The 13203-nt window shown below is 54.7% G+C and overlaps 2 protein-coding genes across 3 annotated transcripts in view; one reads left to right on the forward strand and one right to left on the reverse strand.

Annotated features, from left to right (window-relative positions):
- Positions 1-430: 430 nt before the first annotated feature.
- Positions 431-2575, reverse strand: LOC117073384 (translation initiation factor IF-2-like). Its single transcript, XM_033194207.1, has 4 exons — positions 2544-2575; positions 2378-2451; positions 1749-2244; positions 431-1083 (listed from the first exon to the last, which is right to left on the reverse strand). Exons 1-4 carry the CDS (start codon positions 2573-2575, stop codon positions 870-872), a joined length of 816 nt encoding a protein of 271 aa, XP_033050098.1. The 3' UTR covers positions 431-869.
- Positions 2211-13203, forward strand: part of PRKAG2 (protein kinase AMP-activated non-catalytic subunit gamma 2) — a 323078-nt gene continuing 312085 nt past the window's right edge. Inside the window, exon 1 of one of the 2 annotated variants that reach the window (XM_033193595.1) lies at positions 2211-3102. In XM_033193595.1, coding sequence (XP_033049486.1) covers positions 2989-3102 — 114 coding nt within the window. In that variant the 5' untranslated portion in view covers positions 2211-2988. The remainder of the gene's footprint in view (positions 3103-13203) is intronic. The other variant, XM_033193594.1, reaches the window with a different exon arrangement.

Consider the following 13203-nt stretch of genomic DNA (forward strand, 5'->3'; position numbering starts at 1 on the left):
TGCAGAAATGTGATCAAACAAAAAGGTATGATCTAATAGTGAGGGAGTAAGTGTGGACACCCAATAAGGCCTGTCTATTCCGATCATTATTGGCCTCTCTGTGCAAGATTTCTTCCTCTCGGGAATGGGGCAGGGCTCCTTTGGAACAGAGGGTCTTAAGTCCCACAGTCAGACAGATGAGGGAGGATTAGAGTCCCGCCTTGGGCTGGTGAGGTGGTGAAGAGGGGGCAGGGGAAGTTCAGAGGACAGACTGTTTCCTGGGGCCTGCTTCTGAGGCCTAAAGCACCCCAACGCTATAACAATGACTGTGATGAGGACGACAGGAGTGCTGAGCCAGGAACCCTGGAAAAACCCAGTATCTATACCTTGTAATATCACAAGCACCAAAAAAGAAAAAAAGAAAAAAAAAAAAAAAGAAAGGCTCTTAAAATACAGTAAAATGTTTTAATTTAGGAAGCACTAAAGTCTTTGTTCCAACAAAATTAACTCAGAGAACAAATTATTTTACATATTTACACAGATCAAGCAACAAAAGTACACATTGTAGCAATTGCTAAACACTGTCCGTAAAGAAAACATTTCGAATGAGAAGTGCCATCGCCGTTTTCTTCTTCTGGGTCACCCAGCGGAATGAGGGCCCTCACCAGGGGCTCTTCCTAGATGTCTCTTCACACCACCCGCTTTCTTCTGATGGCCCCATTTTCCTTTAAAACCAGTTCTCATCAAACCTGCATCAGGTTTATGCACCCTGGCAAATGATCATTTTGACAAGGATTAAAACTGTAAGCTAAAGAGACGACACAAATGACAATTGGGAATAATTTTGAGGGGGACAGAAGCTAAATACTAGCCCCTCCCCTTTTCTACTTCTAACCAATATCTTGAGCATTCCGTGGGACAATACAGGCTTGCTGGGTCTCTTGAAATCCTCTAGCAAGAAGCCAGCCAGGAGAAGACCCAGACGCCCACACCTGTGGGGCCAGGATGGCTGCTTGGTTGCTGAACCCAGGCAGGGTCCTCCCAGAGCATCTGCCCCTGTCAGGCTCTGTCTGGAGACTGGGGATCTTCCAGGCTGGCTTTATTCTGGACCAGAGAGCAGAGGAGAAGGAGAAAGAATATAAACCCACCCCTATGAGCCAGGGAACCACCCAAGCTGTAAGGATTTTGTGCAAGCTGCTGGAACTTGGGTTGGAAAAGCGACCCCGCAAGCAGCTGAAAGGAAGGGTGTGCACGCCTGCTTCCTAAGGGGTAATCCTTCGGGTGGGCTGATCATGCCTCCTCCCCTGAGGAGGGAGTCCTGCGAAAGCACGCACCTCAACACGAGTAAAGGCCCTATGGTGTCCCCAAAGCGACCCCTGTCGCGTTCACTCTGCGGGTAGCCTCCCTGCATGACTGATTACTCGGAGCGGCTGAGCTGACGTCAGCATTCTGGGAGCGTCAATGACCTTTGGGGTCATCACATCCTCAGAAACTAGAGTAGGAGGGGAAGCGACCCCCTACTTTCCACCCGGGAGCCGAGGTTGCGCCATCCTGGGGCGCATCTGGGGACGGGGACCCACCAGCCCCCTCCCCTAACCCCTCTAGGGCCCTCGGCAGCAGGCGGTACCGGATGCCCACCAGGGGCTCTAAAGGACCTGGGCAGCACGGGGAACCCTCGTCCGGATCTTCGAGCCCTCTCCTCCTTCTCCCAATTCTTTCCGCAGTCTCAGAAGCCCCACGTTTCCCGCGGCGGGGGGACACGCACTTACCGCGGATCCACTATGCAAACCTTGATGAACCTGAAAAAAGCCAGGTGGGGTGGGGGTGGGGGTGGGGGTGGGGATGGGGAGACCCTGCTCGCACCCAGCGCCGCGCACCGCTCTCTGGGCGGGTTCGAGTGCGCGCGCGGGGCGGGGCAGGACCTGGGGCTGCGGTGTTTAGCGAAGCACGTGCTGCTCCGCGCGCAGCCCCCCGAGGCCTTGGGCTTCCTGGCTGCACGGTCTGCGGCAGGGCGGGGGCGGGGGCGGGGGCGTGTTTCAAGGGGTCGAGCACACACTGAGACGCCGGGAGGCGGGATGGGTCCGAAACCAGCTCGGAGCGAGTCTTGAGCGGCGGCGGCCGCAGGGGACCGGGCGCGGCGACTAGGGCGGCGTGGGGCGGCGGGGAGAGGGACGGTGGCGCTGCACGCCGCGCACTTCCTGTTCAACACGCGCCGCCTCCCACCGCCCGCGCTCCCCGAGCTTGCGTCGGTGCCAGGCCCGGCCCCTCACTGTCCCCTCGCGGTCCCCTGGGGCCGCCGCGCCGCGGGGGGCGAGAAGCGGGCGCCCTGCCCTTCTCGGCCCGCGGAGCTCCGGGCGCCCCCTCCGGCGCACAGGGCCGCGAGCGCCGCCGCCAGAACTTCTGTCAGCGGCCGCCCGTAGCCCAATTGCGCAGAGGGCTCGCCTTGCACCTCCTCTTCCCCCGCCGCCCTCCCTTTCGCCCAGAAAGGAGGACGGACCCAGCTGCAGGCTCCGAGCTGGTTTATTCTGCGGCCGAGGATTACATTTATGCACGAACGGTCTCACTGGCTCCAGATTCCCCACTTGGGCACAGGCATAGGAGGGTTGTTTTCCAAATTGCTGGTTTTAATTGCACCTGCCTTTCAGATTACCTCTGGGAATCTGTGGGAGGAGCTGAGGGTGGAAAATGTTTCTTCCCTTTGCAAAAGGAAGAAAACTTTGTCACCCAGCGGGAGACCTCAGCCACGCGTAAGCCGCGAGACACCGGAACCGGGACGGGCTTTGACTGATTCTGCCTGCGAGGGTTCCGTAGGAAAGGACGCTTGAACTCGGCGCTCCGGCGGCGGCGGCACGAGTTCCCTGCTCACCCTCCCTCCCCGCGGAAGTCCCCACGAGGTGGCTTCAGGGTGTAACAGAGCGCGCGGCTCCAGTCCGACGGCAGCGGCCGGGGGAGGGAAGGAGGGGACCGAACCCCCGAGGAGTTACCCAGAATCAACTTCTGGTTAGAGTTATGGGAAGCGCGGTTATGGACACCAAGAAGAAAAAAGATGTTTCCAGCCCCGGCGGGAGCGGCGGCAAGAAAAATGCCAGCCAGAAGAGGCGTTCTCTGCGCGTGCACATTCCGGTGAGTCCCAGCACTCGGTCCCCTGCTCCCCAGCCCTCCTGTCGCTCCGGTCCCCGGCGCCGAAGCGGTTAACGCTGGACGCCCCGCTCGCGCCGTGCGTGCCCCTCCTGTCACTTCGGGCGGCTCGGGGAAAGGGTAGAGGGACAGGGCCCGAGCTGGGCTGGCGGAGCCGGGGCTCGATCTCTCTCTCTGCCCGCGTGCAGCCCGGGCTGGGACTCCGCCTGGGGCGGGGACTAGGCGGCTGCAGACTAGAGGGGGCGCCGGGCGCGGCTGGTGGGCGGCTGGGCGTAGCCCGATATCCAGCCGGGTGTTGGTGCGGGGGGCGGTGCGTTGTGTTGTTTTGCTGAAAAGGGACGGTGTGGACTGCGCTCCGGGGAGGTGGAGCCCGCGCTCGGCTGCCGGAGAAGGAGAGAGGGGAGGGGAGGGGAAAGGAGGGGAGGGGCGGTGGGTGGGGAAAGCAGCGGGGCGGGAGGTGGGGGGAGCTGTGTAGCTGCGCCTTCCAATGCACCCCCTCCACCCCACCACAGTTTCCCTCGGGGTGTTTCTGGGCCTGGAGCGGGGGTGTCCTCTGCAGCCGTTCCCTTCCCCCGCCCCGGGAGTGTACTTTGGGTCTCTGTGGTATTTGGGGACTCGGAGCTCCCTAACCCATGCAGGCTGCATTGAACTTCAGCCCCGGCCGCGACGGCCGCCCGGGAGGACATTGGCGACTCGGATCTATCTGAGGCTTCACTTTGTCCAGCGAGAGGGGCGGCGGGCCGGGTGGTGCTTCCTCGCTTCGGGACGGCGCCCAGGTAGCCCGCGGCCACTGTTCCTCTCCTCCGCGTAGGGGGGTCGGGTGGTGGGAGGGGTGGCGGCCCACTGGGTCACGCCCTCCGCCTCAGCCAACCAAGTAAATGTTTGTGTTTGTGTACACACACACACAGCAGAGTGCTCCGTGGAGAAAGTTATTTTACTCTCCGGGGGCAGGGTGGGAGTGCACAGTGAATGGGCTGTCTGGACCCCTCATTAAAGCTAATCCTTCCCGACAGCGTCAGGCGCAGCTGGCATGGCCGAGGCAGGCCACTCACTTCCCACTGTGAATTCCAGGGGGCACTGCCCCGTGTTTGCTGAGCCACCCTTCTTTTGGACGCCCCGCTAAGGTCCTCCTGTCTAAATTCCGGCCCACACGTGTCTAAACGTTTGGATGAAGAAGGTGGAGTCCAGGGGCGGGGTTCCAGACACCCGATGCCAAGGAGCCCCACACGGGCCCTGGGCCAGCCCTCCCTGGCTGGGAAGTTCTGGGGCAGGAAACCTGGACCCCTGGCTGCTGTGTGGCCCCCACGGTGGTGACCCGATTATGCGGGAATAAGTGTTCTATTTGAAAATGAAAGATTCTTGTTTACATCTCTCATGTAAGACATTTAAAACCGTGTTTGAATTACACACACGTGAGATGTTGCTGCCACAGACCTCTTAAACAGCGATCACTGGAGCTAACCCTGTAACTACCTTTTCTCCCATTTGTGAAATGCAGGAAATAATACCCGTTTTTCCTGCTTTATAGGGATATTGAAATAAAATGACTCATGGGAAACTCTTCTTTGTTGTTTTTTGTTTTTTTGTTTTGTTTTGTTTTGAGTCAGGGTCTCACTCTGTTCCCCAGCTGGAAATGCAGTGGTGCAATCATGGCTCACTGCAGCCTCAGCCTCCCCAGGCTCAAGTGGGCCTCCCACCTCAGCCTCCTGAGTAACCGGGACTACAGGCACGTGCCACCACAGCCAGCTAATTTATTTAGTTTTTTTGTAGAGATGAGGTTTTACCATGTTGCCCAAAGCTGGTCCACATGGGCTGGGCTCGAGGGATCCGCCCACCTTGGCCTCCCAAAGTGCTGGGATTACAGGCATGAGCCATCACATCCGTCCCGGAAAAACTCCTGACAAATGTATATATATATATGGGGAATACATATACATATACATATACATCAGACACCTAGTTTTTTAAAAAATGTATAGGGAGTAACAAGAACGTGCCATTGTCCAGTGGTTGGGCCATTTTGTGTGGCAGCCACATGGTGAGGCTGGTTCCAAATGCAGGATGTGAGTGATGTGTGGGTGTGCCCGTGGGGTGGTGCCAGCGGTAATGTGAGACGAAATCCAGGACCAGAAAAAGGATTGTGAGGCCAGGCCGTGAATGTTGAAAAACCATGTTATAGTTGGGGTCCTTAGACCACCTTCTTGCTGCCAGTGGTGACTCTGGCAGTTTTTCATAACGTTCTTGGCATGAGCCAGCCCGCCGCGAAAGTAGTATTCATTCAGTTATTCCACAGTGGCTGAGGGTGGCCATGTGCCCAGGCTCTGGTTAGGGTGAGATCTGGGGAAGATTGGCCCAAGTCCTCACAGGGCTTGCAGTTGCTGGGGGCACCAGAGAGGTCCCCTCATCTGCCAAATGGTCATGACCTATTGATCGTTGTGCCAGGCTAGGTGGCGGTTATAACCTCGCTGGGAAAATGAGGTTTTCAGACAAAGGCTAGCAAATGATCCAGGGGCATAGGATGGCCAGTGCAGACCACACCTGCTTCTAGAGGCAGGAGTGATGACAGTGCCTGATGTGTTCAGAGAGACTTTACACCCAGAGATGGCAGGCAGGAGTCATGTAGGAGAAGTGGGGGTGATACTCTCACTGAGGAACCAGTGGGAGCACCCCACAGAATCGGGCAGCAGGGGATGGCTGCTTCCGGGTGAAGAGCCACACCTCCTGGAGAAAGGATTTGAGAGCCAGGGTCACAGGAAATGGTTTGAGACTGGATCAGGCAACACCTGGACATAGGGTTGCCAGCTGTAGTAACTAAAAATACAAAATGCCTAGTTAAATCTAGATTTCAGATACAGGATGAATCATCTTTTAGCATAGGTATGTGCCATGCAATATTTGGGATATACTAAAAAATATCCATGGTTGATGTGAAATCCCAGATTAATGGGGGTGTCCTGTATTTGATCTGGCAATGCTGCCTTGAAGGCCAGGCCCAAGGAGTGAGGACCCCCTCCTTAAGGCGTGAAGAAGCTTCGGTGGACGCTGTGGATAGCCTCCTTCTGGTGCCCGGGGCCCAGCCCACCTGCAGCCTCGGTGAACAGCGTCTTGCTCTTGTCTCCCTCCTCACCTGAAGGAACCCTCTCAGACCCTGGCAGCTTGCTCAGCCTAGTGCGGGAGCCCCTGGAAGTGCTGGGATTATACGCTGAGGGGCAACCCTCAACCCAGGAGAGGTCCAGTTGGTGGCCAATGGCCCAGCCACCCTGCTTCTCAGTGGCAAGTTCTGACCTGGGTTCTGCAGGGTGCCTCGGGGGGATCCCTAGCAGGGTGGGGACCCACAGTGTAACTCACTCAATAATGTACCTTACTGGCCCTTCTGGCCAGTTCCTGCCTCAGCTTCCCCATTCCCTTGCCCGCACTTCCTGGGATAAACTCCTGAACCTAAGTTCCTGTCTGAGTGTCTTTTCTGGGGGGCTAAACTAAGAAGCCATTAAAGGTAAAGAAAACAACGCTCCAGTGCAGAGTGGAGTGATGGAAAAGGGGCTGGTGTCAAGGGAACCAACTCAAGTACTTTGGCAAAAGCCCAGGGTGAGGGTCCGAGAGCCTGAACTGCAGTCGCGATGAGAGAATGCAGAAGAGCAGACGTGGGACGTGAGAAGGCCAACCTAGTGGATGGCGAGGGCTGAGTTAGCAGGCACTGATGTGGAGGTATTTGGGATAACGGGCCGGTTCTTGGGGGAAATGATAGTCTGGTCATAGCCCGAGTGTATCTCAGCAGAGGGCAGCACATCCATGGGGAATCACGTTTGCTTCCTCACCCCAGCCTCAGAGGATTGTGGTGTCCAGGGACTGCCATGGCCAAGGACATCTTGGATTCTGAGGAGTAACTCTTGAAAGACACTGTGGCGCTGGCTGTCCTGTGACTGGGGTCATTTGATGGCCTCCAGGGACCCCTAGTGCCCAAGCAGCTTGTCTCTTCATTGAATTCGAGTGAGTCATTTTGGGGACCTCAGCTTCCAGCCCATACCGTAAACAGAACTGTGGCCTAGGGTGTTGGAGGCAATTATTGCAAACCTCCTCTCTCGGGCTCTGATGATCTTGAATGTCCCCACTGCCCGCTTCCTGTCAACAGCCCGTCTAGGCTTTGGGACACCAGGAAGGAAGAATCCATTTTAGGGGACAGCCTAGGGCCAGTGGGTAGTGGCTGATAGTGGAGACCTAGAGCTACAAGTTAATTATCAATTGAATTCGGTTAATGGCTATGTACTGGGGAAGGGAACACGGCCCTTGGACCATGAAGATGTTGCCTTACTTGGTTTCAGTCTTAGGCATTTTGTGTCACCTTTATGGGCGCAGTTATAGGGTCTTGGAGGAGGAGAGAGGAGGATGCAAAGGAGGGGAAAGGGAAGGACTGAAGGCAGATTCTATCCTGAGGCCATGCTGACCTTTAAAAGTAGCAAAGGCCCGTAAAGGTCAGAGTCCTGGCCTGTTGGCATCCTGTCTCGGCTCCCTGCTCTGAGCCTCCATGCCTCTTGTAAGCCATGGCTGATCATGAAGGTGATGGAATGGTTTTAGGAATAACTCCCTGGGGGCATAGCTGTGCGTAGTATTCTGCTGAGACTTTGGTAGCAAGCGTGTTCCTTCTTTATGTCACTGTAAGAAAAAGCAGCTTCCCTTTTAATGCTAAAGTTCATAGATCCCGTAGACATGCTTTAATCAAGGCTGGCTGGCATGTTGTGCATCTCTGGAACTGTTTCAAGCCAATGACAGAGCAGGAGGCCCAGGGGGAGGGAAGACGTCAGACAGATGGACCCAAGGCAGAAGCCTTTGGGGACACTGAGGCAGGCTGGAGGAGTTCAGATGGTTGCTACTGAGTGGGGCATTTCTGTCAGAATGCACATGTCTCTGGGCCTGTGGGGAGAGGTGCTCCAGAAAGCCTGCATAGTCACTGGAGACAAACTAAAAATAGAGCCAGGGCAGCTGGGCAGTCACGTTTGCAGAGATGGGACTGGGCTTGGGCGGGTCTGTTGCCAGTCATGCCTCCCCCTGCTGCATGGCCTCGAGGGAAGCCACGTGCAGTGAGAAGGCCACGCACCCTCCGTGCTGGTGATGGCCTAGGACCTTTGCACCCAGCTCCTGCTCTGTAGCCTCTATCCGGCTGGATGAGCCACTCAGGAACTCCAGGATGAGGGTGGGAAGGGGAGCTGTGTCCTGCCCCGGGGCTGGAGGATCCAACCATGACTGCTTTGTGCACCTCACACCACTGAAATGCTCTGGATGGAAGCCTCAGCAAAGGGAAGGGGGATGCTGTGTGGCACAGTGGAGGCGTCAGCTTTGACCTTGGCCAGTTTGTACGATCCTGAGCAAGATCTGCTGGATTAGGGTTTAGGGCAATGTTTTGCAAAGTGTGGTTCCTGGACTAGCTTAAGTAGAAGCACTCAGTGTTTGTTTAGAATATAAAATCCTGCTTCTTAGCCCAGACTCGCTGAATCAGAATGTCTGAGGGTGGGATCCATGAGTTTGCATTTTTCTTAAGTTCTCCAGTGATTCTTGTACCTACTGGGGCTTAAAAACAATTGGGTACTATTAATAGCTTCCCTGGTGTAATACTGTTCCATTTCTTCTGCCCCCATGAGTTATTCCTCTGTCTGTCTGCCTGTCTGTCTGTCTATCTATCTATCTATCTATCATCTGCACCTTTTCAGCTGTCATTGAGAAGAGATATCCTTGACTTCTGACTATTCAACAAAGGCAATTCAACATTTGGTTTCCAAATAAAGATGAATGCCCAAACCAGCCTGTAGCCAGAGCCGCCCATGTGGGCCAGCCCGTTAGGCCACACTGCAAGCTTTCTTGACTCAGCCCTTCAGTGGCTTGATGCATCTTAGGTGCCCTGCCGTAAGCTCCAGTAGGGCCCAGAGTGTGCTATGGGGACCTTCAGTAGTCAGACTTCTCAGTGATGGGGAGCTCAGACTGGCCTGCGGCTCCAGGGTTTTTGACGAAGCTTGGTTGCCGCTCTGCAGCTCGCGGGGTGTGAGAGGGCTCATCAGCGAGGGGGCGTCCTCAGTGGGGCACAGCACATTGGCTCAATGCCGCTTGAGCCCGGCCCAGTGCTGGTCCTAGAGGGAACGGGCAGCTAAACAGTGATGCGTGATCACTTCCTCGAAGACTGGCACACAGAGGGCACAGGGACGCCCATGGAGCAGCTCACATGGGGGAGTAGCGCAGAACCTGCACAAACCCATGGGCCTGCAGAGTCGCATGCTCAGTGACTTGCGGGAGTCATCCTGGAGCGGCCTCATCCCCTTATCCCTACTTCACAAATGCCCAGCTGAGAAAAAGCCTGTTCATCGTGACATGGTAGATGACAGGGTTAATTACAGTGGAGGTGAAATGTGCATCTCTGCCCTCATCTGGCCCCTGCTGCCCTACTCACGCTAGGTCCTGGTACCTCTTTGTGGAGGGTTCCAAGATTCTTGTATAAACAAGGCTCTACATACTGCAGAGGAGCAGCCTGCTGATGAATGCAAAGAGTTAAATCTCGGATCATGATTTCCCAGCTCGAGTACTGAATTAACATAAACAGAAGCAGCAGCCCAACCAAGTTGGTGAGTTCAATCAATATTGCATCTTTTCACACATCACCAACTTGTTAGGGTTCTCAATGCATTACCAGTGTCTTTTCCTGCCTCTTTGAACTACCCGCCCCTGCCCCGCCCGCCAATAAAACCTAGCAGAACAATATTGCTAGTTTGCACTCAGGGTTTGCAATTTTTACTGTGCTAAACACTAGACTGACTGAAGAAATCATTTGGAAGCACTTTTTTTGGCCAACGCCTCTTCATCTACTCAGACTTCACTTACATAATTTGTAAATCCGTTTGTCTCTTCTAAAACCTTCAGGCAAATACATGTGCTCTTAAAATATTCCTGTTTCTTGGCTGTTTATTTTCTTTTGCTTTCCCTGTTTTCCTATAAGAGCTGATTTTGGTGTGTTCAGCTCATGGCCAGTGTCCTTCTGTTTCTAGGTACCTTTTTACATTTATGGGGGCCACTAAGGTTACCGAGTAGAGCTACAGACACTGACAGGAGCCGAGTGAGAATCTGGTTCACCCGTTCTCCTCCCTCCGCTCTCTCTTCGGCCAAAATGGGGCCAGTGAGCGCGATCACTAATGGAGCACCAGCTGTCTCTCGTTCCTTTCAAGACGGTGAACCAGCCCATCCTGATAACCCCACAGTTCTGTCAACGTCATTTACAATGTGGAACAAACAAAGGCCGATGGACAGCTGAGCTGTGATGTTGAAACAGAGTCATGACTTTGCTTGGTTCATTAACTGTGACTCGCTCTGAGATGAGCAGAGGGGCCACCTGAGAGTGAAGCTGTGTCCTTCGGGCTTAACCACAGGGAGTTCTTAGAAGCCCGCACTGTTACTCGTTGCACGGCTCGTGCGCCCAGACCAGAGGAAGGGGTTAGCTATTAACTGGCTGAGCTTCCCCAGTAGAAGAAGGTGCTTTGGTGGAACTGTATTTTAGCCCTGCCTTGGAATGGTTAATTGGAATCTCACTCATCTCTTTCTTCCACTACCTACTTTGAAAATAATTTAATCCCTGTCCTTTACTTCCTGTTGACAGGAAGCCCTCTCTGCCAACCATGGCTGGTCACGGACCAATCGGATATCACCAGGCTTTGGGGCGTCTGCCAGGGCCTCTGTGTTTTGATATACTCTGACCTGGCAGTGAAGTTGCTGATGAATGTACGACAGAGACCAGTTTGCTCCGTAACCCCCGTCTCCCAGTGTCTTTTCCATGAGCCAGAGGCCTGGTCCTGGAGGGGGGTGCCCTGCAGCTCTGCTGGCCTTCTTCTGGGGAGCTCTTTGTAGGGGGTAGCCCTGCAGTGACCTCCACTGTGCTGGGAGGGGAAGAGGAAGGATGCAACAGGGTGAGGGGAGAATTTGAGAAAATAGGACACAAATTCTCAACTTGTGAATAAAGAAAGAGAGAGCCATTGCTAAGAGCCGTTTCCACAGGGTTAGTGCTGGGACCAGAAAGCAGTCAAGTCATTTCTCTGTACTTTCCAGGGACTGGGCTGGGTGGCGAGGACACAAAGATGAACAGTGCGATGGAATTGGATTCTTCAAAAAAATGGTCGAAGTCCCACACCCCCTACACCCCGTACCTGTGAATGAGACCTTATTTGAAATGGGGTTTTTGCAGATGTGATAAACATATAAATTAGGATGAGGCCATTAGGACGGGCCCTCGTTCACTATGCCTGGAGTCCTTCTAAGAAGTAGGAAATTGCATCCAGAGGCACAGGCAAGAAGGCTTGTGAGGGCGGAGGCAGAAGATTGCAGAGCTGCTGCCACGAGCTGTGGAATACGGGCCGCTGAAGGGTGGAAGAGGCAAGGAAGGATCCTCCTGGAGGTTTCAGAGGGAGTGTGGCTCTCACAGCACCTTGATTTCAGACCTCTGGCCTGTAGAGCGATGAGAGAATCCGTTCCATTTTAAAGCCCCCAGTATGTGGTGCCACGCTATCACAGCCCCGAAACCTCATCCAACAGCGCCCTGCCCTCGAAGCACAGCATGGCTGCAGCCTCCGCCTGATAGAGCTGTAGGGCAGGGCTTGTGCTGCGGGGCCCCACAGCATGTCCTGGAGATGGGGCCAAGGCCCCAGGATGGGGTCCCAGTGTCCCACTGCCCACAGCGCTTGCATGGCCTGGAGAGGGGACCAAGGCCCTAGGGAGGAGTCCCAGCGTCCCACTGCCCACAGTGCTTTGATGCTCCCTTCCAAGGTCTGGGTCTTTCCTTGCGTCCCCTCCTCCCACTGCTGGAAGTTCTAGTGTGGCGGGGCTGTGAGAAAACCAACGTGACATGTCAGAGGCTGCGGGTGTGGCAGCTCCGGGACCCGGGGCTGCTCCCTCTGTCCAGAGCACCTCCTCTTTGCCTGCTCTCCCCTCCTGGGTGGCCACCAAGACTCAGCCTCCTGGGGCCAGGGGTGAAGAGGTGTGCACGAGGGGTGGGGGTGGGAGGACAGCTCTGTCACCTGCTGAACTTCCAGAAGATGGGCAGGCAGGCAGGCTCCGTGCAGCCATTTGTCCATTGGGCTAATGTGGAAACCATTTACCCGGCGCCACCCTGCTCACCACCTCAGCCATGCCAGCAGCCGTGGGGTGGTGGGCTTGAAGACTCCACCCTGCTCACCACCTCAGCCATGCCAGCAGCCGTGGGGTGGTGGGCTTGAAGAAACATCCCTGGGGCCCCGTCCTGGTCTATAGCGTGTGTTGTCATAAGCGCCCTAGAGAACCTTCTCCCTCCATGCAACCTGGATATGCTTGGTGGGGAGTTGCATTCACGGTGCTGAGGACCGATTAATATTCTTGATTGTATCAGATACCATCTGGGTGGCACGGTTGTCATCAGATTGAGCTAATATTGCTGAAGCACTTGTTATATGCCAGATGTGTGCTTTTATATAAGCCGTCTCTGTTTATCTCTAAAGTAATATGTGAGATATTAGTATTGCTATTAGTCTTATTATCCTTACTGTAGAAATGACAGTTTGAGGTTCACAACCATTCTAGCCCAACCTGCTGAGAAAAGTCTCTGTTATGTCTTGTTGGTTTTTTTATATCTCTGCTTGGCTATGGCCCAGATGCCCAAGCAGCCAGTGCCTCCTTGGGTGAGGGGATGAGGCTGGACGGTCAGGCTGAGGCTGGACCGTGGGTCCAGAGAGGACGGTGTCTGCTGCCTCCCTGCAGTTTGCCCTGCGTGGGTCAGGTCTCCATACACTTTACTCGGCCCCTTTCTAGATGAAGGTCATTGAAAGATATTCTTTACCCTTCTTATTTCAAAAATAAATAACTTGCCTTCTCCACTTTCATAGGTTCCATTCTCTGGTTCTTCTTTCTCAGTTTGTTGTTTTTGCTTCTTAAATCATGGATATTAGAATGAACACTACACTCGGAATCAGGAAGTCCTGCCTGCTGCCTCTGTCACCTGTCTAGGGGCTTCTTCTCACTGAGTCATCCAGTATTGACCGCAGCCTGTTGTGTGCCAGGGTCAGGGGTCTCCCTGTGACCCACATGGGC

This window comes from Trachypithecus francoisi, unplaced genomic scaffold, assembly GCF_009764315.1.
Source record: "Trachypithecus francoisi isolate TF-2019V2 unplaced genomic scaffold, Tfra_2.0 Lachesis_group4, whole genome shotgun sequence".
NCBI lineage: Eukaryota > Metazoa > Chordata > Mammalia > Primates > Cercopithecidae > Trachypithecus > Trachypithecus francoisi.

Excerpts from the sequence above, each read along its gene's own strand:
- LOC117073384 (XM_033194207.1), bottom strand. The coding sequence starts at position 2,575 with ATGCCTGTGCCCAAGTGGGGAATCTGGAGCCA. Across the intron at positions 2,245-2,377 it reads ACGGGCGGCCGCTGACAGAA|GGGCCGGGCCTGGCACCGAC; the intron begins GTTCTGGCGGCG and ends GGGGACAGTGAG. Across the intron at positions 1,084-1,748 it reads GTTTGCATAGTGGATCCGCG|AATAAAGCCAGCCTGGAAGA; the intron begins GTAAGTGCGTGT and ends TCTCTGGTCCAG.